The sequence below is a fragment of the Canis lupus genome, chromosome 33 (genome assembly GCF_011100685.1).
Source record: "Canis lupus familiaris isolate Mischka breed German Shepherd chromosome 33, alternate assembly UU_Cfam_GSD_1.0, whole genome shotgun sequence".
NCBI lineage: Eukaryota > Metazoa > Chordata > Mammalia > Carnivora > Canidae > Canis > Canis lupus.
The window spans coordinates 26,443,310-26,470,899 of NC_049254.1; the positions used below are offsets into that span (position 1 = coordinate 26,443,310).

Genomic DNA, 27,590 nt, shown 5'->3' on the forward strand with positions numbered 1-27,590 from the left:
TTAGAAATATAAATATATCCCTATCTATCTATCCATCTATATCACATTCTAATTTTATCATTTAAAGGTCTGGAAACAGCAACATGCCAATAGCAACAAACAACACCTTAGGGCTCCAATCTCAGTTTCTAAATACCATTACCCACTAAAAGGAACCATGACCACTTAAGAGAAATTACTGACTTTCAAGTTGGAGGCAGAGAAAGTCCAAGGCAATTCTAGAAAGCAAGGATATATTCCAAGACAATGAGGACATATCAAAAGGGCACAGGCCTGGGATCCCTGGGTGGCGCAGCGGTTTGGCGCCTGCCTTTGGCCCAGGGCGCGATCCTGGAGACCCGGGATCGAATCCCACGTCAGGCTCCCGGTGCATGGAGCCTGCTTCTCCCTCTGCCTGTGTCTCTGCCTCTCTCTCTCTGTGTGACTATCATAAAAAAAAAAAGAAAAAAAAAAAAAAAAAAGGGCACAAGCCTACCTGAAGGAGTTTATTAAAAATACAGAAGAGAATCAAATTCAAAATGACCTTGGCAAGCTGGAATGCTCACCCCAATGAACATGAGGACAGCTAAAAGAGGTGACAGTGAAGTATGTGGGATGTGGGTTTAAAGAATCAGCTTTACAGCTTCACGATGGAGGGCAACCTGACATGGCAACTGACCGTGTGGAAAAAAACAGGGATATTCTCAAACTGAGTATGAATCCAAAGAGATAAGATTCTGAAAAAAAGCTGATAAATATTATGAGCAGCATGGAAGAAATTAAGGATCTAAGTCACGTGAGGTAGAAACAAACTGAGGCTTCCCGGTATTTATACATTAAGAGGGCTACTCCTGACATAATAGTTCTTCCTTCTCGTAGCAATTTCTGTTTTTAAACACTTCCCATGTGCCAGGCACTGGGTTAGATGCCACTGGGGTGAGTGCAGTTATCATTCCTGTTTTGCAAGTGAGGAGACTTAGGCTTGATGGGATCAACTGACCATCCAGGTTAGACAGCTAGCAAAGGCACAGATCTGTAACTTAAACGTGCTCAGTTGAAGAGTCTTTATTTATTTTTTATTTATGATAGTCACAGAGAGAGAGAGAGAGAGAGAGAGAGAGGCAGAGACACAGGCAGAGGGAGAAGCAGGCTCCATGCACCGGGAGCCCGACGTGGGATTCGATCCTGGGTCTCCAGGATCGTGCCCTGGGCCAAAGGCAGGCGCCAAACCGCTGCGCCACCCAGGGATCTCAAGAGTCTTTAAAAAAAAAAAAAAAGAAAAGAGGTCAAGTAAAATACATCATTAAAGAAACCAAAGGTTCTGAGTGCCTAGGAATGAAAAGTTTAAGGGGACACACAGCAGGTATCATCAAAATATCCTTTAAAAAGAAAAAAAACGGGCAGCCCAGGTGGCTCAGCGGTTTAGTGCCGCCTTCGGCCCAGGGCGTGATCCTAGAGACTCGGGATCGAGTCCCACATCGGGCTTCCTGCGTGGAGCCTGCTTCTCCCTCTGCCTTAGTCTCTGCCCCTCTCTGTGTGTCTCTTGTGAGTAAATAAATAAAATCTTTAAAAAAAAAGAAAAAAAACTCAGTATAATTTCAGAAATAATGGGTACTGTTACAAGCAGGCAGGTGATAGCGCCTCTGTGTAACAGTGAAAAGAGCTACCTCGAGAAGCGAAGCACTGCCAGGACTATTGTAGACGTGACTTTGGCACTGGGAGTGGACTGGATCTTGACATTTGCTCCAACTACAATTCAGCATGGTACCAGTAACTAACTGAGTAACTGAGTCCACTGATCTCCCGCCATCCCTCTCACCTAATCCCCAAGGGCTACACATCTTCTCTAAGCCTAGATAGTACAGCTTCCTGTTACAGTATCCCTGATGCTTCATCTATGCCAAAGCCCTCCCCATTACCAAAGGATAAGGAAAGCCTGAGGGGAGGGCGGAGTGTCCAGAGACAGGAAGAGATGCAATCAGGCTTTGGGTACAGGGCAGTAGAGATGCAATCAAAGCCTCTGGTTAAAAAGGCCCAGGTGCAACGAGAGCCTCAGCTGAGCCTCACTGGGCAGCCATTTTAATTGTCAAGTGAAGCCGGTGACCAGGATTAAACAGAGCATCTCTGCAGGGAAAAGGTCTCTGGCAGAAATGAAATGATAAAATCCTAGCACTCAAAGACTTTACTTTGAGAAAATGTATAAGCCAGGACTGAGAATTGTGCAATTAGTAGTAAGGGTCCTGAACCAAGAAGCAGTTATCTCCAGCCCGTCTGCGTGTGGACAGGACTGGCAATGTGGGGGACACATGGCAGATACAGGCGGGCCCAACACAATTCTCCTAACAACACTGCTACCAGGGCCCACGGTGTGCCTTTAAAAGAGAATGGTGCATCACTGAAAATCCTCATTCCAACCAAAACACCTGTTAACAGAGCACTGAATACATAAATTAGAGCATATCAAACCAAAGTAATACTGGAGTGTTGGTTAAAATCAATCACCAAGTTTTATAGACAGGCTCTGTATACTTAAAAGCAGGGATTACATTTATTAAAAAAAAAAAAAAAAAAGTACCAGCTCAATCCAGGAGTTTATACTGACAGTGACAGGATCAATGGATTCTACGTAATGCCACCAATGTCTCGGAACAAACAGAACCTAAAAGGCAAACAAAAAAGTAAATTAGCACAAGAACAGCACATTTTGTTTCTATGTCAGAATCAGACCCTAATTGAAAAGCTAGGAGGGCAGCCCAGGTGGCTCAGCGGTTTAGTGCTGCCTTTGGCCCACAGTGTAATCCTGGAGACCCGGGATCGAGTCCCACGTCGGGCTCCCTGCATGGAGCCTGCTTCTCCCTCTGCCTGTATCTCTGTGTTTGTCTCTCATGAATAAATAAATAAAATCTTAAAAAGGAAAAAAGAAAATGCTAGGAATACATATGTATGGTAATATTACTGTCAGAAAGGGAAACAAGAGAAAAAAAAACAACCCCAAACCTACAATCTCTTAATTTCTTCCTTTTAAGCAACAAGTTCACATGTTCCACAAAGGATGGTGCCAGCTTCTCCAACTTCTACTGTCTTTAATCCTGGACCTGCTCTGCCTTCATCTAAATCGTAGTAAAGGACTCTGAGATTCTAATTTTCCCTCCTTTCCATTGAGAAATAGTTGTATGCATTCTGAAAAAGGGTACAGGTAAAAATATAGGCAGTAGTTTCTGTCTTCTCACAATCCAAAATCTAGCCAATGAAGAAACAATATGTAGAAATGGGGAATCTGATACATGATAACTCAGAGGAGTAGACACTGGTGCTAGAGAACCTCAGAGGTGGGAGACACAGGCACAAACCAGGGAGGGCAGGGGCAGCCTGGTATGGAGGAAGTGTGGTTTGAACCAGGGTTAGGAGACAACGCAAACAGAGCAAAGAATGAGGACATGCCGGGAGGGAGAAGTACTACAGGCAAGGGAAAGGGGACCGTCAAGGGACAGCAATTAGGTCAGTCTTATGGTTACAGATGGGGTAATGGGAGATGAGGTGGGAAAGTTAGATTAGGGCCAATGGAGGGCCCTGAATTCAGAATAAAGAATCTGGATTTTATTTTTAAGCATTAAAGAGTTGCTAAGAGAAAAAAGTTTCTTTTTTGAGAGAGAGAGAGTCTTGATTGAACAGGTTCCATGTTAAACGTGGAACCTGAAGCAGGGCTCAATCTCATCACCCTGAGATTATGACCTGAGCTGAAATCAAGAGTCAGGTGTTTAATCAATTGAGTGACCCAGGTGCCCTGCAAAGAAAGTTTTAGTAGGGGGATGGTTAAAATAGCAACATCCTGGGAGAGTCTGGGAAGGACAGGAGATTCATACAGTGATCCAACTATTAAATGTTGAGATCTAAACAGGAAGGTATAGTAAACAAAAGCAACAGGCAGAGTCAAAAAGGATTGCATTTGTCCAGGCTCAGTATGAAATTAGTACCCATGAAAGTTTGAGAACAGCAGATGGGATGATCCAAAGCTTTGGGGCCTCAGATTGAGAAAATGGATGGCATCTGCTATGAGAAAGGTGGCGCTAGGAGATGGGAAGACAGCACCTTTTAGGGCTAAGCCCTACAAAGGACTACTGCATTTAGTCTGAAGGAGATCATGTATGTCCTATCAGATTATCCTTCCAGTAAAGTGATAAGAGAGGGAGCCAGTTGTCGGTAGATTAGAGAACGAGCAGAATGTAAGGAACACTGATGGACAGAGCCACACATTTAAATTTGGCTATTAAAATAGAAGAAAAAATGACTGACCAGCCATGTCACACTCACTAGAATAGCTATAATAATAGGAATAATGGAAAATAAGTGTTGGTGAGGAGGTGAAGAAATCAGAACCAGAAGGACCGTGGGAATGTAAAATGGTGTAGCTGCTGTGGAAAACAGCTGGGCAGTTCCTCAAAAGGTTAGACACAGAGTTACCATTTGACCCAGCAATTCCACTGGTAGGTATATAACCAAGGGAACTGAGAACATATCTTCACCCAAAAACTGGTACTCCAATGTCCACAGCAACATTCTTCATAATAGCCAAAAAGTGGAAACCACCCAAATGTCTACCAACTGATGAATGGATAAGCAAAGTGTATATCCATAACAACGAAATACATTCAGCCATAAGAAGGAATAAGGTACTGGTAACATCTTGCAGTATCATGCCATGTGGAAGAAGGCAGACAGATGCAGAAGGCCACTCGTACGACTGCACGTAGGTGAAATGACCAGATTAGGTAAATTTGAGGGCTATAAAACAGATGGTTGTCAGAGGATCGGGGATAGGTGCTTGGGGAAAAACCGCTAGCAGGTTGAAGCAAGTTGTTTAAGTCGAGTTATTTAAGTTGGAGTCTTCACATGTGAAGGAAGCAGAAAAAGAGCCAGGGAGAAGGGACCAAAAAAAAGGAAAACATCCAGGCGAGAGGAATGGTTGAGGGAATAAAATCTCCTTAAAGAGACTAAGAAAACCTTTCATATTGTTAATAAAACATCAGACAGCAAATGCCAATGTTGTAAAGGTGGTTCTCCTCACTGGAGAGCAGCATTAAGAGCAAACTCTTTGGAAATGTTTCAGAGACAGTCTTTTATAAAAGGAACATCCGTGTTTGCTTAAAAGCAGATCCTTCTCAAGTTCATTCTGTCTTTTTGACCCATCACCTGGATGCCTTCCCACCTGCAGTTATGGGTCTGAGTTCTAACATAATTGAAGGGATATTAATTGTGAATAAATGTTCTAGAGGTGCTCAAGTACCCATGGCCTGACACTTTCTCTTAACCTTATTAAAAATGACTGTGTAGGGCGCCTGGGTGGCTCAGTTAAGTGTCTGCCTTTGGCTCAGGTCATGATCCCAGGGTCCTGGGGATCTGGCTGCCACTGAGGTCCCTGCTCCTTGGGGAGTCTGCTTGTCTCCCTCCCCCTGCACACCCCACCCCTCACCCCGTCACACTCTAACACTCTCTCTCTCAAATAAATAAAATCTTTAGAAAATAAATGACTGTGAGTTCTTGTTTTTCTCCAAAGTCAACCTCCTCTTAACCAGCAGAAAGAGCTGTATTCCCTCTTCCCATAGTTCCATGACCAGTGAGGCTGAGAAGTTTGTATCTGAAGTCACCTAACAGCAGAGAGCAGCAGGGAAGAAAATCATTCTCATTTGTATTGGTGAGGAGGCATGTGGTATAAGGACATGAAAGAGGGTATACAGCTGGGGGCACACTGCCAGGTCATCAACGTTTTAAGGCCCCCATTACCTGTCCTGGCTTTAGTGTAACCATGTATCTTCGAGCTTTGCAGAACTGAGGAAAGCGTTGTAAATCAGGATTCACAACATTGATTTTACTGAACACACTAGATTCTTCATAAGGGATTCTAGTCGGATAAAGGAAAGGAGTATCTTCCGGAGGAAAGAGATGCCATCTTTTCCTAATTAAAAAAATAAGATACAAGTTAGTAATCTGAACTTGAGACAAAACATCTAAGAAGGCAGCAGCTAAGTGTTCATTTTCATCCAATCCATAAAGGATACAGGGGCACTCTCAGTAGTCACCTGGCCCATCTCTCAGTACTGGAATCTCCTGTGCTGATACTGGTGAAGGTAAAGCAGCAACCACCAGCTATCTCCTGATGCCCTATTGCCCTAAGGCAACCCTACTGCTGGGACAGGATCTAGTTTGTAAGATCATTCTTTTTTTTTAAATAAACTTATTTTATTTAAATTCAATTAGTTAACATATAGTGTATCATTAGTTTTTAATGTAGAGTTCAGTTATTCATCTATTGCATTTACACCCAATGCTCATTATATCACAGGCCCTCCATAACGTCCATCACCCAGTTACCCCATCTCCTCCCCTCCAGCAACCCTCAGTTTGTTTCCTATAGATAAGAGTATCTTATGGTTTGTTTCCCTCTCTGACTTCATCTTACTTTATTTTTTCCTCCCTTCCGTTACGATTCTGTTTTATTTCTTAAACTCCACATATGTGTGAAACCATGTAACTATTTTTCTTTGACTTATTTCACTCAGCATAATACCCTCCAGTTCCATCCACGTTCATGTCAATGCTAAGATTCCATCCTTTTTGATGGCTGACTAATATTCCTGTGTGTGTGTGTGTGTGTGTGTGTGTGTCTCCCACATCTTTATCCATTCATCTGTTGATGGATGACATCTGGGCTCTTTCCACAGTTTGCCTATTGTTGATAATGCTGCTATAAACATCAGGGTGAAGGTGCCCCTTCAGATAATTCTTTTATATCTCAAATCAAAATTTACTTCCTCAAAAAAAAAAAGTTTACTTTTTTTTTCAACTCTTAAGTTGATTCTATCCCTGATTCTGGAGCTACCGTGAATAATCCCTCCTTTTCAAATACCTGTATTTTTATCTTCTGCAGACTAGCCACCCATAGAGCTATCCACCAAATAGTTTCCAGACTTCTCCCAGTTTGGGTTTGTAAATTCCTTAAACTTGTGTTAAGTTAATCCATAAGGAAAATAAATGCACAAATTATGCCACCCAACTAAAAAGTGGTATAATATTAGAATTTTCAAGAAGAGAAAATTGTAAAATATTTCGGTCACTTAAAAGTTTTTGAAAAATGGAAGTGAGAAATCTTAAATCACAAGACACTAGACACACCCATACTTCGAGCCAATAGAGGGAGGATATCTAAGGCAAAGAAGGAAAAAGTGTGAAAAAGGAAGACATACAGACAGACATACACAGATGGGGAAGCAGGGAGAACGAGAGAGAGAGAGAGAGAGAGAGAGGACAGGGAGAGGGGCAGGGACAAGGAGAGAGAGAACTAGTTTTGAGAAAAAGCCTTAAAGCTCTCTAGTGACCCCTTGCAGTACAGTGGGACCACTATGTTCCTTTCAGCTGGCTGCTATTTTCAAACTAAGAAGTAGATAGTAAAGTCTCATTTTGCCTTCAAGATAAAGCTGCTCCATTCCACTGCAGCTACGTAGCTTCGGAGAATTCCAGGCATTTACTAAGTTTAGAATGTCAGAGCTAGAAGAACTTTTTTTTTTTTTTTTTTTTTAGATTTTATTTATTCATGAGAGAAAGAGAGAAAGAGAGGCAGAGACACAGGAGAGGGGAGAAGCAGGCTCCATGCAAGGAGCCTGATATAGGACTTGATCCTGGGATTTTGGGATCACACCCTTGGCCAAAGGCAGATGCTTAACCGCTGAGCAACCCAGGTGTCCCGAGCCAGAACTCTTAATAGGTCATCAGTCTAATTTTACTTTCAAAGTAGTGGGAAAGGGACCCAGTACTTTTTCAATGTCATTCATTGGACTAGTGGTTAGTGGTGGACCCAGAACGAGGCCCCAGATCTCCTGACCTCTTTAGGTCCCACTCCTACTTTTGCCTCATGGCTGTGTTCCTACAGGAATAGCCATAATGATAACAATCCCATACAATTTGTTTTGCTCCACTAAAAACGTAATATACAGCTGACCCTTTAACAACATGTGGTTTGAACCACACAGGTCCACCTATGTGCAGATGCTTTTTCGATAAATACAGTACAACACTGTCAATATATTTTCCTTATGACTTGCTTAATAACATTTTCTTTTCTCTAGCTTGCTTTTTTTAAAAAATATTTTATTTATTTATTTATTTTGAATGAGTGAACATGTAAGGAGGGAAAAGGGGCAGAGGGAGAGGGTAAGAATCTCAAGCAGACTCCAAATCCAGTACTAAGTCTGATGCAGGGCTGGCCTCCATGACCCTGAGACCATGACCTAAACTGAAAACAAGAGTCAGAGGCTCAACTGACTACACCACCCAGGCGCCCCTAGCTTACTTTACTGTAAGAATACAGAATATAATATATATGACATGCAAAATATGTGTTAATCAACTGTCTACGTTATTGGTAAGGCTTCCTGTCAACAGTAGGCTATTAATGGTTAAATTTTTAGGGAACCAAAAGTTACATGCGGAGTTTTGGCTGTGTATGGGGGTCGGTACCCAAAACCCCCTCATTATTCAAGGGTCAACTGCATATACGTCCTTCTCTTATTAATCAGAAAAGGTGGTGAATCACCATGTCATCCCCTCATCAAAAAACATTTCATAGTCCTGCATGCTGAAAGAGCATAAGAGGTTATTTGCCTGAAAGTAAACTTTTGGGTCCACCTTCCCTTTCCTGCCTAATCCTTTCATTGCTAATGCACAACATACACTGGCCAATTCACAGGATTCTTTATACACCACATGCTTTCCTAGGGCTCCGTTCATACTGGTTCCTCTGCCCCTCCCACCCATGTCTTGAACATTCACCCACCCTTCAAAGCCTATCACAAATGGCAGCTCTTCTCTGAAATCTTCCTTCATCTTTTCAGCAGGAACGGTATCTCTCTTACTTTTTACAGTTCTATGAAACCTTCCTCAGGAGCATGTCCATTCTGCCTTCTGTCACACTAGCTGTGGGCTTCCCTGTACTCTAACTATAAACTCTCTCACGGCAGAGAGGTATCTTACTCATTCACCTCCATTCCTACTGTAACAGACGGTACTTGCTCCATGAGTATTTACTGAATAGTTATTTTACTATTCCTGAGCTTTGAGACTGGAAAATGTTAAAATATACTCTATTACAATGTTAAAATAAAGCTTTATTAATTCTACATCATAGGAAGAACCCAGGTATTTTTTGGTAATGTTTTCCCAACTGGATTTCTTTCCCAATTCAGAACATGTTGGAAACAGCTACTTAACAATGATATCTCTCTTACCAAATTTAAGGTTTAGACTACTAACTCCCTAAGGGCAAGAGCCATGCACACTTGATTCACTGTGGCATCCGTAACACATAATAATGCACCTGAAATGTTCTAGACCCTTTAATAAAGTAATGAATCCAGAAATGGACTGTCTTGTTCCATTTTATAGGTTTTAAAATATTTCACCTGTGAAATCTACTCATATACTTATTCACTGTTTTTTTTTTTTTTTTTTTGGATCTACTCATAATATTCTCCGTGTCTAAAGGGTCTAAGAACCTGGAAATGGCCATTTCTATTTTTCCTGCTGTCCTATAAATGCTCCAAAGGACCAGGAAAGGAGACTCGAGCATCACTAATCAGGGGAAAATAAGGCTACGCATACAATATTCTAAGTACAGCCTCCAACTAGCAGAATCCTGGACTATCAAAAGTATTGCCTGACTTACCCTTACACATCTTAGGGTCCACAGGCAGATGGAGAACTTAACTGAAGTAGTAAGATACTGCATTGTGTCTACATGTAAACAGACTAAAATTTAGACTCAGAAGGGGCCATAAATATCATCTCATTCAGTAGTTCCCAAACCAGGCTCCCTGGCATCTCCTCAGGGGCCTGAGGATAGCAGCAAAGCCTCTCTCTTTCAACAAACTGGTCTGTTTTTGTTTATTTAGGTTTGAAGAGAGGGTCTTCCTGCTTTTAAATAGAAGTTTGAAAACTACAAATGCAGTGTCTTACATAATAGAGCTAAGCAGACAACTGTCTAGCTGAACTAGGAGTGGAATCCTGGAGCACTAGTCTCTGAAGGTTAATCCTGATCATGGTTGACAGACACATATGGAAACCATCATTTGAACTGTTCCCTTACTTCAAAAAGGAGGAAACTAAACCTGAGGTTAACTGATCAGTCATGGTCATGAGGCAAGCTGATGGGGTGGAGCTAGGAATAAACTTTGGGGTCTGCCACCTGCCTGGTCCTCATTCCTCTTCCTGTGCAAAACACACATACACAACACACATACAGACACAGACACAGACACAGACACACACACACACACACACACTCATATGCATGCACCCATGCATTACCTTCCTTGTACCTGGAATACTAAGTTGCAACCATAGGAGTCCAGATGACAGGGTGTATGTGCTCCCATGGAGCCAATCCACAATGTACTTTCCCGTCCATTTCTTCCAGGAAACCCGAAGTCAGACCATATCACATCCTGTTTTGAAAATAAAGTTACAGTTGGTCAAGCACCAACCAAATGTGCTATGTGGTAGTGTTACATATTTTTACTTGCATATCTGTTTTTTTGGTACTTGGAGTACTTTTTTTTTAATAGAAAATGCTATAGAGGGAGGAGGTTAGGCTTCCAGAGCAGTCCAAGAAATCTTTTCAACCAAAACATACCTGAAATACCTCACTGCTAGTAGTTATTCAACAAATATTTACTGACTATTTTAGAAGCATGTAATGAATCAATGAATAAGACAAACGACATGTCCGCTCAAGTGAAGCTTACATAGTAGAGGCTGGAGAGAGAAAATAAACAACAGCCATAATTATGCATATATCTAGGGGGAAGAGCGTTTTACTCAGGCAGCAGGAATGGTAGTGCAATAGAAACAGAAGTTTTTTAGAAAAGTCTCTGAAGCTCAACTCAGGAAGCCAGAAATCCATATTCTCTGTAAGCAGTGCAGATATTTCTAGGTATAACTAGTATATTAACTTTTTACACTCTAGTGACATTTAAAAAGCCTTCTCCTAGTTATTCAAAAATATAGATGCCGGAGCCTTATTTCACACCTATTAAATCAGAGCCTTCCGGTAAGGACAGCATATCTTTTGAAATACATATCCATAGATGACTTTTGCTATGCTCCCCAAAGTCATGATCTTCTTAAGCATAAAGAACTCTAAAACAGAGATAGCACAGTGCTCTGAACTTGGCTTTCCTTATGCCTGTTCTGTGGACAAATCATGCCCTAGTCAACTACTGACCCATAAATACTATCTAGTCCTCAGTTCTCAAACCAGGCTCCCTTGGCGTCCCCTTAGGGGCTTGAGGGTAGCAGCAAAGCCCCTTGCTTTCAACAAACTGCTCTGCTCTTGTTTAGATTTGAAGAAGGGGCTTCCTGCTTTTAAATAAAAGCTGGAAAACTATAAATGTAGTCTGACATAAACTCAAATCCCTGAAATTATAGTATGTATAAGCTGGAAAAGAAAAAGGACATACTAGTGAACCAAACACAAAGATTTTCCATTGTTTGGTTTTTTAAGTTTTACTTACTTAAGTAATCGCTATACCCAACATGGGGCTTGAACTCACAACCTGAGATCAAGAGTCACGTGCTCCTCTGACCAGCCAGGTGCCCTTCTATTTGTTTTTTTTTTTTTTTTTTTTTTTTAAGAGTTTACTTATTCATGACAGAGAGTGCGTGAGCACAAGCAGGGGGAGGGGCAGAGAGAGAAGGAGACTCCCCACTGAGCAGGGAGTATGATGTGGGATTCAATCCCAGGACCCCAGAATCATGATCTGAACAGAAGGCAGACACTTAACATTTTTGAATACCTACTAAGCCACCCAAGCACCCCATTTGTTTTTACAAATCATGAATTTAAAACAAAAAAACACTTCTATGTGCAGAATATGGGCCTAAATGCTGACACTTCTTTTATTAGTATCTTCCATCTACATTTTCTATTTTTAGAGGCAAATGATTAGCAGCAGTAGTCAAAGATGATTTTGGAGAGACATTTAATGGGTGGTTGAGGAAGACTAGCAAAAGCATTTTCATTTTTGTTTTGAGTAATAAAAGTAGCGGACTATGTGCATATAACTAATGTCTGTTATGGAAGGGAGAGTTTTTGCAAGATCATTGCTATTGTAAATGCATTCGCACATGGCTCACACACAACTGCTCCAAGGAGTGGCAAAAATCATGTCCCTCTGGATATAGCCCATTAGCTCCCTGCAAGAAGCTTATCTCTGTATTCCCAGTGTCTAACATAATACCTGGCTCAAGGTAAATGCTTAAAATATTTGTTGCTTAGGGCAGAAAGAAGAATCTGTTGGCTTATTATGGGTAAATGGTTCTGGTCAAGAACATTTTTGAACACCTACCACCATCCTTGGTATGATGCTCAGTGTTCGGAATACAAAAACTAACACAATACAGGGCTACCCTTCAAATCTAATAATAGAAGAGGGTCCCATAAATGAACTCATATAAGGTGGCAAGCCCTCTGACAGAAGTGCGTGGAGGGTGCTCTACAATCACAAATGAAGGGCTCTTGGTCCAAGCAGGGAACTTGAAGAGGCTTCTAATTTACCTGGCTCTTGCTGAACAATCCACCACACCTCAGTTTAGAATTTAACCAAAGGCAAATGAAAAACATAGAGACAAAAAACAGAGATTTGCCTTACCTACAAAGGGGTTTATTTAAGTGATTCTTAATCTTATAGATACTCCCCTTTGGGGATTCAATGAATGCCAACACCCCTCTTCTCTGAGAAATGCACACACATACACAATTTCACATCTACTGAGGGAGTCAACAGACTGCATGTGAGAAACTCTGTTCTAGAGCACTGCTTCAGAAAGAGTCACAGAAGGAAGATTTACTTATGGGGGATAGGGGTTACATGAGAAACTGGCAAGACGCTTCCCTGAGAGCAATGACAAAAAAAGGAAAATTATTTTGGAGTGATCAGACCAGAGTGACCTAAACCACCTAAAATTCAGGGGCAACTTGGTTGGGAAAACCAAAGGCTGGAAAAAAGTAAATCTGTCAAAAAAGAGGATTCAGTGTGCCTGTTTTGTGCTCCCCACCCCACTGCCCTCCCAGGCTCTTGAGAATTGAGGCTTTCCTGTCAATCCTGTTCAGCTACTTATAGTCAAACATCTTAAATCAAAGTGGGCCCAGAAGGAATATACCTTGAATTTTGCTAGAAAAAGGTGATTGGCAGGGTGACCTACCTTGGAGTCTATTTCCACACCCACCTCAATAGTTGGAAAAGTCTTCAGAAATCATCTATATACATGAAATTCTATTCTACACCATCCCTGAAAAGAGCAATCAAGTGCCTGGTTGACCGTGTTGAGAAAACTGCAGGCCTGGGCCGCTCAGCGGTTGAGCGTCTGCCTTTGGCCCAGGGTGTGATCCTGGAGACCTGGGATCGAGTCCCACACGTCGGGGCTCCCTGCATGGAGCTTGCTTCTCCCTCTGCCTCTCTCTCTCTGTGTCTCTCATGAATGAATGAATAAAATCTTTTAAAAGAAAAAGAAAAGAAAACTGAAGGCCCAGGATGGAGTCACTCATGCTAGGCCATGTCACCAAACCAGGGTTTAATATTTAACTGAATTGTAGTTCAACCTTCCCAGAAATGCAGTCTTAACTAGTGGGTCAGGAATTTTCTGGTCAGCACCAATGAGGTAGTCTGTCACAGGGGCCATCCCTACCCCCACCGGCCACCCCCAAAGGAAGCTGAGGTGATGTGCATGATAAAACCCCGTGCCCTTCCCATTAAGGGAAGGTGAGCTTACCTTTGCTAATAACTTCTTGCCCCACCCTCCTTCCTATAAAAAAAAAGTTCCACTTTGTGTGTTTTTTTTTTTTTCCTTAAGATTTTATTTATTTATTCACGAGAGACACAGAGAGGGGCAGAGACACAGGCAGAGGGAGAAGGAGGCTCCCTGCTGGGAGCCCAACATGGGACTCGATCCCCAGACTCCAGGATCACGCCCTGAGCTGAAGGTGGTGCTAAATAGCTGAGCCACCCAGGCTGCCCAGGAACGTTCCACTTTGGAGCTCTCTACTTGCTAGATGGGATGCTGCCTGATTTGTTTAATAAAGCCAATCAGATCTTAAAATTTACTTGGTTGAGTTTTTTTAATGACAAAATATCTGCTCACTACAAAATAGCTGCTTTCTTGTAACTTACAGAAGGTTGTAGATAGATTTGTTTTCTACAGACAAGGTTATTTTCTCTTCTGCGAAAAACTGCTGTCTTTAAATTATCTGAAAAACTGTCATAACTTCTCTTTTTATACCTAAACTCTGTAGCATTAACTTTCTATCCAGTTGCTATCTTCTCAACAGCACTCTTAAAGCCTGGTTCCCCAGCCCCAGACACAGCCCACACGAAACCTTGTCTATGGGACTGCAGCACCGCATGACCTGGACATTATATCATTAATGTACTGTCAGTGTGTGTGTGTGGTGGTAGTTAAGCAATTATACCATGGCTAATCTTGGCTTGATGGCTGTTTTCTTATGAACTGTTGCCTAGCCATACTAGCCATATCTCTTCAGCCTTGATTTATTTGTACAGAAAAGCCATGGGATCTTACATTTATCCCTCTTAAACTCAATGTTAGTTTCTGCCTGGCATTTTACAATGTTTACATCAACCTGTCTACATGACTCCCAAACCTTCTCTTGACTTTTCTCTTCTCTTATTTATGACTAGACCCATATTTTCAATTGCTAACAAGTTATCACTCCCTGGTTATTGAATTCTTACAATAGGCCAGACTCTAATACCAACATTTTATGCGTATTATCCATTTAATCCTCATGAGATTGAAGGTAGATATGCCCATTTTACCCATTTTTATGGAAACTAAGGGATGTAACTGTCCTTCTGGCAGTACTGTTAAAAAAGAAAATGCACACATTCTTGTCCATCATAACAAGTGGGAGGAGAGTACTACTAGTATTCAGTAGATAGAGGTCGGGCATGCAGCTCAACACAACAAAGAAATGTTCTGTATCTTGCACAATTTTCCTACTGCTGAAAAATCTGATTTTAATTTTCTGAGAATAGGACTCCAACTCCATTTCACATATTATCAAAGGATCTTTGGCATGGTTTTAATAGGGATTGAGTTTTCTTAAAACATAAAAATACTAAATAAGTCAAGGGAGGATTGTAGTTTGTGTTCTTGCAGCTTTACTAGGAGTTGTTCACCCTTTTGAAAAACCCAGATCAGCAACAGCATTGAAACTCAGAGTTTTTGGGTCAGCAACATATACACCGATATCAGCCTGTGCTAATATTGTCTCATGGTGGTGACTCTACAGGTAAAAATACAAATATACTTATTAAGCCTCATTTCAAAATGTTAGATATACAATTTTGGAAATACTCTATAGAATTTTTTCTCAAAGATTTTATTTATTTCTTCATGAGAGACACAGAGGGAGAGAGGCAGAGACACAGGCAGGAGAAGCAGGCTCCATGCAGAGAGTCCGACGTGGGACTTGATTCCAGGACCCCAGGATCACACCCTGAGCTGAAGGCAGGCACGTAACCACTGAGCCACCAGGCGTCCCTACTCTATAGAATTTCATCTTAATTCTTCAAAATTGAACCTTTTCCTTGTAGGTACAAGCCTCTGATTAGTTCATTATGACTTCTAGTATAGACAGGCTTGAAAAATTACACATTAAATCATGTATTTCTGCTTAAATTCTTCCTGTATTTTATAGCTGGGACATTTTAATTGTTTTAAAAAATTATGTGTGAAGGTAATTACCACAAATTGCATTTTAGTACAGTGAAGGGGACACAGGATCTGGTATGAAACTCTCGCTACACCAGCTCTACAGCTTTCTAGGTATGGACCCCACACCTCCCGGCCTTTGCTCCTGCGGTTCCATCTGCTTGCTGGTCTCCTCACAGCTCCTCTCCCACGACCCAGTTCACATTTCTCTTTTAAGACCCAATGTAAATGTCGCTTCCTTAAATGCTTCCACTCCACCTTATGCAACCTGGTCATTCTCTCTTAGTCTCTCCCTCCCAAAGAATTTTGACTCTTTGCCTCTGATCCATTCTCCTTACCACAGCAAGAGCGATCTTTTTAAAATGTTAAGACCTGTCACTCCCATGCTTTGCACTTAGAATTAGGTCCAAATGCCCCTAACGGTCAGCCTGTATGACCAGGCCCTTCTCACTTTTCTGACACCTTCTATCCCTCTGCATCTCATTGGCCAGGCTTCAGTCTCAATAGCCTTCTTTCTTTTTCCCCCAAAAGGCAAATTTTCCCTTCTTCAAGGGCTATTCACTCTGCTTAGAAAGCTCCTGACCCTCCCCTTCACATGGCTAGCCTTCTCATTTTTTTAGGAATCAGCTTAAATATCATCTCCTAGGGGAAAGCTTCCCAATTTACCCTATGTAAAGTAAGTCCCTCTCTCATTGCTCTTGATTTGGGCCCATTTTTGTTTACTACATAGCACTTAGGACAAGTGGCCATTACTGGTTAGATTCACTTGTCGGTCTTCTCCACTAGAATATGAATTCCCTGAGGAAATGGGACCAAGGCTGTCTGTGACTCTCTAGCCCTAGCACAGTATCTGAAAAACAGGAATTTGTAGAATGAATAACCACTGACATTTTAGTTATTTTCTATCTTTTCCCCACTAACATACCTCATTAGCTCTAGCTACTGGCAGAGTTTTAAATTTAGTTTCTGCATTTATCTATACTTACCTTTGGTACTTTTATATTTTTGGGTGGCACACTTATTATTACTCTGTTTTGCTCTAGATTTTTTTTTTCTTGGGCAAATATAGATCTGTTGGGTATGGTCCAGAGATTCCTTGGTCATCTTAGGCCAGTGCTTAAATATAAACAATTCTAACACCAGCAACTGACAAATGTCATTTAGGACAGCCTCACCTAGAACTTAGCAATCTCCCTCACAGTCTGCAACATCAGAAAAGGAGCATCACAGACCACAGTGTGCATCAGGGTTGGCCTGGTTTCTGGAGTAACTGGAATGTGGTATCCATTAAAAAGGATTTGACTACTTCATTACGCCTTCACTGAGCATTAACACACCAAAACATATGTTGTTGCATCATAAATTACTTCCTTTAAAATTTTCCTTTTTGTCATTGGTAAGGCATTCTAACAATTTTAAAAAATTTCATCTGTACATAACTATATCATCTACAAGTCGTATTTCAGGACCATAAGGGGAATTCAAGAGCCCAGAGAGTTGAGAATCAGGGCACATCAGATCTACCTGAATCAACAAATAGGACTGATAACATGGGATATGCTAATCAAGGATGGAGACTCAAAAGAATGTAAGACATAAAAATTTCTATTATCATATTGGAAACTTTACAATCTTGTTGGAGACACCAACCTGAAACAGCAACATAAATAAATTATCAAAAAAAAATGCCACAGGTAGTTTCTACCACTATTACATGATGGTACAATAAATTAAGAGCTCAAGAATGGCTGAGATTTGGCTTTTATCCTTCTCAGTCTTGATCCCTCAACAAGGAACTAATGCATTGGGACTTAACAGAGAGATCCGAACTTTGCTCCTTTTCCTTCTTCTGCTCCAGGAAGAAGTTTAGAGATTGCTAACCCATGAATTTAACCACAAAATAAAATGAGCACCAATCATCTTGCCCCAGGGATCTGGCCATAGGACCTCCCTTTGAAAGGGCCGGACCTATGGCTACCTGAGAACTGTTCTTCCATCACCTTCAAAAGCCTCCTTCCCCTGCTGCAAGGGCATGAGCCCTAAGCATCTTTATTTATTTATTTTTTTTTCCTAAGCATCTTTAGCCATGCACAGAGGATGATGGTGCAGAGGGCGAGACTCATCCTTGGAACCCTTCTTTTAATGCTGTAATTCTCTCAGACCCTACACTTGCTCCACTCAGATACCCTGTAATAAGTATACTTTTTAAATTTTTTTTTAAAGACTTTATTTATTTATTCATGAGAGACACAGCGAGGCAGAGACACAGGCAGAGGGAAAAGCAGGCTCCCCGCCAGGAGCCCGGTGTGGGACTTGATCCTGGACCTGGGGATTATGACCTGAGCCAAAGGCAGACGCTCAACGGCTCAACCGGTCAGCCGCTCAGCCACCCAGGCATCCCTACTTTCTTTGTTAAATAAACATTGCTTTAATTTGCATGTTTTTCCACGAGCAGCGTGTGGCAGAAACTGCTGTCTTTCTTAGTATCTCCCAATTTTATTCAGGGATATGCTCGCTAAAAAGACACCCATTTTCCAGCCTTCCTTGCAGTTAATTAGGGGCTACAAGATTAAATTCTAACCATTAAAGGGAAGTTGTTAGGTAGGACCTCTGACAAAGTTCCTTAAAAGTGAGACAGAGTGGGATGTCTGGGTGGCTCAGTGGTTGAGCGTCTGCCTTTGGCTCAGGGTATGGTCCCGGGGTCCTGGAATTGAGTCCCACATCGGGCTCCCTGTGTGAGCCCGCTTCTCCTCCCTCTGCCTAATGTCTCTGCCTCTCTCTGTGTCTCTCTCATGAATAAATAAATACAATCTTTAAAAAAAATAGAAGTGAGACAGAGAACTGGGAGTAGACTTTTGTCCTTCCTCCTTTCAGCAAGATAGTTGTGATGGCTATCCTAGAATACACGATGGCCTTGAGGACAGATGCCATATGCTAAGAAGGACAAAGCAGGGGTAGCCCCGGTGGCCCAGCAGTTTAGCGCCACCTTCAGCCCAGGGCATGATCCTGGAGACCCGGGATCGAGACCCAGGATGTAGTCCCGTATTGGGCTCCCTGTGTGGAGCTTGCTTCTCCCTCTGCCTGTGTCTCTGCCTCTGTGTGTGTGTGTGTCTCTCACGAATGTATAAATAAAATCTTAAAAGAAAAAAAGAGAAGGACAAAGCAGAAAGACAGTAAAACTTGGGTTCTTTGGTACCACAAAGCCTCCACTACAGCCCTGGCTAATGCAATTCCCAACTCTACTTAGGAAAAAAAAAATCACCTGTATTCATTTGGTTAGGCAACTTCTATTCAGGGTTATCTAAGCAACTCAATCTGTTAAAACAAACAAACCAACAAAACCACAAAACAACCATAGGCTCAAAATGCCCATCACTTAGGTTAAGTCAGTAAAACAAGACTTAATACCTAACCTAATTGCATTTCACTGAGAAATGTAACCTTTAGCTGGTCAACATGGGATTTCCTGGTTAATAGTAGGCAATTTGCTAATAGGCCTCTTGCACTCCCTGTAGGAGGGCAACTTGCCTAAACAATGCATTCCTAGCTAATAAATTCCTTGCCTTTTTTTTAAAATGCCCCCTCTCTGTCGTTAAAAACTTCTTTTGTTTAGCTCAGTGGAGTTTTCTTCTCCTTGCTAGATGGGATGCTGCCCAATTCATGAGTCGTTTAATAAAGACCATCAGATCTTCAATTTACTGGGCTGATTTTTTTTTTTTTTTTTTTTTTTTAAGCACAAAGATCGCAGCAGGCAGAGGGAGAAGCAGGCTCCCCACTGAGCAAGGAGCCCAGTGAGGACACGGGGGCTAGATCCCAGGATCATAACCTGAGCAGAAGGCAGACACTTACTGAGTCACCCAGGCACCCCTGAATTTTGTTTTTTAACAGGCCTAATCCAAACTGATTCAGGAGGTTAGTCCATGAAACCTGTTTTTTCCTAATAATCCCATTCTGTCAGAGACTTTTTCCCAGGTTTGCAGTTGACTAGTCCTAAACCCCATTTCAGAGAAATGCATGACATACTCTTACATACATTTTGGGGGTGCAAGTAGGGAGAGTTCTATGCACTTCTTTGAGCAGATTATAAAGAAAATCGTATCACATTTTACCCCAGGACTTATTTAAAGGAGTTAACCAGGAATCCAGTCTTGCTTTTTCATCCTCCTCCAACCCCATTTAATCAGTTCTGATTCCCAGCCACTTCTTAGAATCTATCTGCAAAGTTTATCAAAAGTGTAAGGATGCCTTAAGAGAAATAGGTGGAAATAATACATTACAGTGTTTCAGGATAAGAATAAATGTAGCACAGCTTTTTTTGTTTTTTTGTGGTTTTTTTTTTAGGATTTTGTCCATTTATTCATAAGAGACACAGAAAGAAGTGAAGCAGAGACATAGGCAGAGGGGGAAGCAGGCTCCATGCAGGAAGCCCAATTCAGAACTCGATCCCAGGACCCCAGGATCTCAGGATCAGGACCTGAGCCCAAAGGCAGATGCTCAACCACTGAGCCACCCAGGTGCCCCTGTAGTGCAGCTTCTGAATAGGATGAGCATTATAAGCAAAATTCATTGTTCACTCATAGTTGAAAACTGGCTGACCAATGAAAATAAACTTTATTTATAACACAAAAGTAGGACAGGCACTATATTCTCCTCTTTCTTTCAGATGGACTTGCCTTGTCAAGGTGTTCTGAACATATAAATTCTAAAATAATGATGGTTTTATTTCTTGTGTACATAGAGTCACCATATTTCCCCCCCCAAAAAAATCAAGGCACAAGAGATGACAATGCATTTTTGTGCCACTTGTCAAGATAGGAGTTAGTTTAGGAGATACTGCTTGAATATCAACATAATGAAACATTTAGAAACAGTATTTCTCCATTGCCTAGTTTTCTTTTTAAATTAATTTTGGTGCCTGGGTGACTCAGGTCTGCCTTTGCTCAAGTCTTGATCTCCGGGTCCTGGGACTGAGCCCCACATCAGGCTTCCTGCTCAGCAGAGTCTGCTTCTCCCTCTCCCTCTCTAACTTGTGCTCTTTCTTTTCCTCAAATAAATAAAATCTTCTTTAAAAATTAATTTTACTTTTTAAAAGGTTTACTTGTTTATTAGAGTGTGTGTGTGCGCGCTCACATATGAAAATGGGGGGGAATGGGAGAGGGAGAGAATGTCAAGGAAAGTGGGACATAGGGCTTGATTTCAGGATCCTTAGATCATGACCTCAGCCAAAATCAAAAGTCAGATGCTGAACTGATGGAGCCACCTAGGTGCCTCTAAATTAATTTTGAGATAAAATTCATATACAAAAAATGCAGCCATTTTAGAGTACAGTTCAAGTTTTGACAAATGTATACACTGGTGTAATCAGCATTCATGATCAAGAAAGTGACTACTTCCATTACCCCAAAAAGTTCCCTCTTATTCCTGTGCAGTTCACCTGCCTGCCTTTATTTACCCTTAACTCTAACACAACCACCAATCTACTTTGTTATCACAATACTTAAAAACTGGATTCCTTCAGGTACACATAACAGCAATGAGGATCAGTTTTTTAAATTCTTTAATTAAAAATGTCCCTGACACTTCATTTATTTATTTAAGATTTTATTTATTTATGAGAGACAGAGAGAGAGAGAGAGAGAGAGAGACGCAGAGACATAGGCAGAGGGAGAAGCAGGCTCCATGCAGGGAGCCTGACCTGGGACTTGATCCTAGGTCTCCTGGGCTGAAGGCAGAGCTAAACCGCTGAGCCACCCAGGGCCGCGCCCCCTCCCTGACACTTTAAATAAGAGACTTTAAAACTCTGGTTGAATAAAAGAAAACATTCAAAATGTTTACACTTCAATATTCTAGATTATGCATAATACTCTAAAACTATTACTACTGTTTAAGTGATAAATGTCAGGAATAGTACTGAGCTCTAACAGTACATTTCATATTGTTCTATCTTAAGGTTTGGTTTCTGCATTCCACTTTAAAGTCTCATGGGAGGCCAGTTTTTATTTTATTCAGGTTGGCATCTCCAGTGCCTAACACAATGAGTAAAACACATGCTCAAAAATTGCTTGAGTTACTAATGTAGGTAGACTTCTTTTTATGCTGAAGCTGAGTAACTCCTAAACCTGTTTCATTTAACAAGTTAAATAATTATTCCAGAATCAAACACCATCTTAAAAATGTTGTACAAGTAACTAAATCTTCTGTAATTCTAGTTTTAACCAAAGAATTGAAGAAAACTGGTAAGATGCTTATAATACAGGATAGTGGCCTTTTTTTTTTTTTTTTTTTTTTTTTTTAAGCACACCATATAAACCAATCACCAAAAAATAACTCATTCTTAAGTTGTTTGATTCTAAACGATGGTACATTTTGAGTTGGGGTATTCTCAGAGCCCAGATTTGATATGAGCTAGTTGGTGTAAGCTCTAGGCTCTGAGAACACCCCAACTCAAAACTATTTGTTCTTTTACCTATACCACACTGTTTGGGTGACTCATGGACATGGTTAATTTGATTCCATTTGTCACATAAAAAGTTGTCTCACTCTATTATTTCTCCATGCCTAGATCAAAAATTTATAAAAACTGATTATACATTAATTCCATAATGAGTTTTATGTCTGAAAAAAAAGCATATATTGGTCAAAACAACAAAAATGAAACTTTAAAACAATACAATTAATTATAATTATATATGAAACTAAATATATATATTTAAAGGATAAATACTTCAATTTAAATTTTTAAACAGCCTCTTAAATGGACATTATAAATTACCAAGTATTTAAGGCTCTTTTTTTTTCCTTAGGAAAACTACTTTAGATAGCATAAACAGAAAAGAAGTAGTTAACTTTCTACCAACAGATAGGCTTGGATAAACACTCAGATTCTTACATTCCAATTTGCCTCATCAGAAAGCATCACTGACCATCAAACCCTTTTAATCATTACTAAACCACCTGGCTCAATTTCAACATACTCTTATAGCTATGTTATAAAGTCCAAGACAGGTTAGAGCTAATCTTTCATGTATTGCATCTTGTGCAATTCTGTGTCCTGGTGAATTAACAGGCCTCCTGACTCTCAGCAGCCAATATGAATCACAACATGAAATGGAATCTGCCTGGGAAACATTCTTGGGGCAAAATCCTTTCTGCTTTATGTTGATTCTAATAGCTTCAATTATGATGATTCTTATTGATAATTACAAAAGTTAACATTCTTCCCTAATGAGAGAAATTTTATGCAGTACTCTCACAAATTCCCTACCTTTCTTGAGAAGTAGAGAACAAAAGATTCCAAATTAAGTTTTATTTAAATTCATCAATGATGTGATGGACAACTGAAAAATAATGGGACAATTTCATTTGCCATACATAAAAGTCAGTTAAGTGTCAAAAATCACAATTGCTGGCCACCTCTAAGGCTACAGGATATTTTCGGATCGTGTTGGTATATTTACCAGTGTATTTATCAGTATATATAAATATTATATATATTTATTAGTGAATAATTTTAATTTGTAGAAGAAAGGATTAATAGATGGAAACTTTAGAGTCTACACTTAAAAACTTATAAAACCAGTAAAGGCTGAAGAGAGCTAATAATTTCTTATCAAGATTGACAAATGCTACGATTACCCAGAAGCTAGAGAAATTTGACAAAGGCGAAACTAGTGGTACAAATTAAAACATTCCCAGAAAGATGCTAAAAAACCAAAGAACTATCAAAATAAGAAATGGTAAGAATCAGATAAATAATACTCCTCTGTAATCATTCAAATACCTATTTGGATTCAGCACTATGTTAGCAGTTTGTGGGAATAAAAAGCTATAAAACATTGTCCACATTCCCCAAGAGTTGATATTGTTAGAAAAACAAGACACAAACATTCTATGTCGTGAACCATTTAAATAATCCAAATAAAACATACAGGCAAGGAATGGATGGCTGTGGGTACAGTGGTTGAGAAGGCTTCATAGCTAAGACTGAACCTGAGCCAGGCTCTAAGTAGAATTTTATTAGACAGAAATTGAGAAAAGCATGAACAAAGCTCAGGAGATGAAGGAAAACAAGACCATCTAGCACTGAGCAAGGAGACAATAGGGACATAAGCCTAGGAGACAGGTCATATCAGTCATACTGGGGAGAGTTTCAAATGCTATTCTTATACAATTTTAAAGTCATGAAATTTTTATGAACATGATTAATGTATTTCAATATTTAATCTGTAGCATGACTTGGAATGTAACTTCATGAGAATCTGTTTTAGAATTGATTAGTAGAGGAGTCAGAACTGGAGGAATAAAGAGTAGTATCAGAAGTGATGTTGTAAACCAGAAGTTCTCAAGGTGGTCCATGGATCCCTTAGGAGTCACTGAGACCTTTTCAAAGGACCTGTGAGGTTTAAATTATGTTCATAATACTATTAAGACGTTATTTGTCTATTTCTAAATGTTGACATTTGCATTGATTGCACAAAAAACAATGGTGAATAAAACTGCTGGTGTCAGGACAGTGGAATCAAAATGTACCAGGCAGCATTGTATTCTTTTGTTTTTAAAATAGCTTTACTGAGGTATAATTGATGCACAATAAACAGCATATATTTAAAGTGTACAATTTGATGAATTTTTACATATATACATGTGATAAACCATCACTATAATCAAGATGGCAAACATTTTGATCATGTCTGAGTTTTCCTATGATCCTCAGTAACCCATCTCTCTCTAGCCCCTTGTTCTCAATCTTTTTGGTCACTATATATTTATTTGCGAGTTCTACAATTTTATATAAATGGAATCATATAGTAAGTATTCCCTTCTCATGCTAATAGTAACCAAAGGCAAACTAAACAAATAGACTTCAGAAAAAGGAAAACTCTAGGAGAAAGAAGATCATTTCATTATAAAAGATCAATCTATTGAGAGGACATAATAATCCTAAATGTATATGAACCTAATAACAGTTTCAAAGTACATGACACAAAAACTGACTAACCTAAACTGAAAAAGAAACGTATATACAATTGTAGTCAGGAAATTTCCATACCTTTCTCTATATAATGGGCAGAACAAGCCTACAGAAAATCAGTAAGGATACAGGAGATTTAAAGAATCGACTTGATGACACTTATAAAACATAACAATAGCAGAATACACATTATTTTCAAGTGCATCTAGAACATTAATCAAGAATGACTATATTCTGGGCAGTAAACAATGACTTTCAAAGGACTGAAATCATATATGTTTTCTGACCACAATGAATTTAAATTAGAAATAAAAAAAAAAAAGAAATCAATGACAGAAAGATAGCTGGAAAATCTGCAAATATTTGGAAACTAAACATTATACTTCTAAATAATCCATAAGTCAAACAATACATCACAAGGGGAATTAGAAAATATTTGAACAGAACGAAAATGCTTTTGAGAACTGGTATCATGAAACACATGAGCTTGAAAGCTTCTTAATACTCAAAAGACTTTTCTTTAATTTTTTTTTTTTTTTTTTTATTTATGATAGTTACAGAGAGAGAGAGAGAGGCAGAGACACAGGCAGAGGGAGAAGCAGGCTCCATGCACCAGGAGCCCAATGTGGGACTCGATCCCGGGTCTCCAGAATCGCGCCCCGGGCCAAAGGCAGGCGCCAAACCGCTGCGCCACCCAGGGATCCCAAAAGACTTTTCTGATGAGAATGGTGATGATATTAATAAATGTCACTTTTTAAATGAAGTATATGGAAATTTGTCAACCTTTGGAAGATCTATATAATTCAGTAAACCAGTATTTTCCAAACGGCCAATGAAAAGCATTACAAAAGATCCATTCCATGCAAGATGGTATTTTTAAAAAGATTTTGTTTATTTTCACAATAAAGAGAGAGAGACAGAGACAGAGAGACACAGAGAATGAATGAGCAGGGTGAGGGGCAGAGGGAGAAGTAGACTCCCTGCTGAGCAGGGAGCCTAATGCGGGACTAGTTCCAAGACCTTGGAATCATAACCTGAGCTGAAGGTAGACAATCAACTGAGCCACCCAGGTGCCTGGACCAATGGAATTTATTGTATAAGTACAAAGAATTCATTGATTATGCACTCAGATTCTGTACTGCAACAAATGAACCTTTAAGAAATTACTCCTTGTCAAGTTTGGTGGACTATAAAAAAGAAATTCACAATTATCTAAAAAAAGTTTCTAAAATAGTCCTATTTTGGGGTGTCTAGGTGACTCAGTCACTTAAGCCTCTGTCTTTGGCTCAGGTTATGATCCCGTGGTCCTATGATCGAGCTCCAAGTTGGGCTCCCTGCTCAGCTGGGAGTCTGCTTCTCTGCCTCCCCCTGCCTCTCCCCCTGCTCGTGCTCATTCTCTCACTCATTCCCTCTCTCTCTCTCTCTCTCAAAAAAAATCTTTAAATAAATAAATAAAATAGTCTTATTTTTTTCAGCTGCTATATGTGTAAGGCAATATGTTCTTCATATACTTCAAATAAATTAGACTGAATAAAGATGTAGATACAGTATAGCTATCTTCTATTAAACCAGATATTAACAAGACTCACAAAAATGTAAAACAATGACACTACTCTTATAACATTAAAAATTTTTTTGAATATAGTTTTCTTTTTTTTTTTAAGATTTTATTTATTTATTCATGAGAGACAGAGAGAGAGGCAGAGACATAGGCAGAGGGAGAAGCAGGCTCCCCACAAGGAGCCCCCTGTGGGACTCGATCCCAGAACTCTGGGATCAGGCTCTGAGCCAAAGGCAGATGGCTCGACCACTGAGCCACTCAGGCGTCCCTCAATATAGTTGTTGTTGTAAAAATGTTATGTTCACATATAATGATTTTTTAAATGAATTAACAGAAATTTTTTACAATTATCTGTTTTAATGTTTAACTACCCAACATTTTATAACAAAGGGAAGAAAGCTTAAAACAATAATAAGTAGTAAGACCTGGTGAATGAATGAGTTATAGTGGTAAAAGAGAAACAACTTAGGTACCTGTGATTTAAGACTTCAGGCTCAGACATCTGAGATTAAAAATGATATAATGAATTTGGTTGTTCATAGCAGATTTCCCTGTTCTAAACCAGAGGATTAATCACCATAATGTGAGCTGACTGAAAATTCATTCAACTGAAAAACATCAGGTCTTATAAGGGCTCAATTAGAATTCCAGCACACTACCAAAAGGCCTTTCATATCCACACTTAATGGACAGGACACATGCCTGCCCAGTGCTGTTATGCCTGGGCTGAGACATTCATGCAAGGTAGAGTGAGCCCAGACTCAGCAGACATGGAAGTCCTTACCCCTAGCTGTGGGGTCATAAAGAACTAAATATATTTTGGACCCAATGTATGCATACACTGCAGCAGTTAAAGCCTGCAGGACAGACTGCAAGGGTTACCTTTTCTTAGCTGTGGAATTTCAGAAAATGTTTACGTCTCTGTGCCTCTTTTTTCTTAAAACAGGAGTAATTATTATAATGTGATGATTACAAATGTAAACTTAGAAAAGCACTAAGTATAAGAAGTACTTGATAAATATTGCTATTATACAATGTTTTATCTGAAACACACAGTAAAAAAGTACTAGTCTATCTACAGGATGGGTGAGAGTATAAGAAAGACAAAAGACTCTAAAAGTGAACTATGATATCTAAAAATTCCAGGGTTAAAGATTCTTAAAGTGATCACAGATAGTGTTATAAGAAAAAAATTATCTCAAAAACTATCATTTAAAAATAAGTAAATAGTGGATTTGGTATAGACTTTGGATTCAGAAAGCATCTACTGAGTTTTTTTTTTTTTAAAGATTCTATTTA

The 27,590-nt window shown here is 39.9% G+C and overlaps 1 protein-coding gene across 4 annotated transcripts in view; it reads right to left on the reverse strand.

Annotated features, from left to right (window-relative positions):
• The window catches only part of HSPBAP1 (HSPB1 associated protein 1), a 64,734-nt gene that overhangs the window by 6,881 nt on the left and 30,263 nt on the right, over positions 1-27,590 (reverse strand). For all 4 annotated transcript variants that reach the window (XM_038583034.1, XM_038583037.1, XM_038583035.1 and 1 more), the window contains 3 exons: positions 10,336-10,472; positions 5,761-5,932; positions 2,555-2,638 (listed from right to left, as the gene is read on the reverse strand). In XM_038583034.1, the coding sequence (XP_038438962.1) occupies positions 2,555-2,638; positions 5,761-5,932; positions 10,336-10,472 (393 nt within the window). The remainder of the gene's footprint in view (positions 1-2,554; positions 2,639-5,760; positions 5,933-10,335; positions 10,473-27,590) is intronic.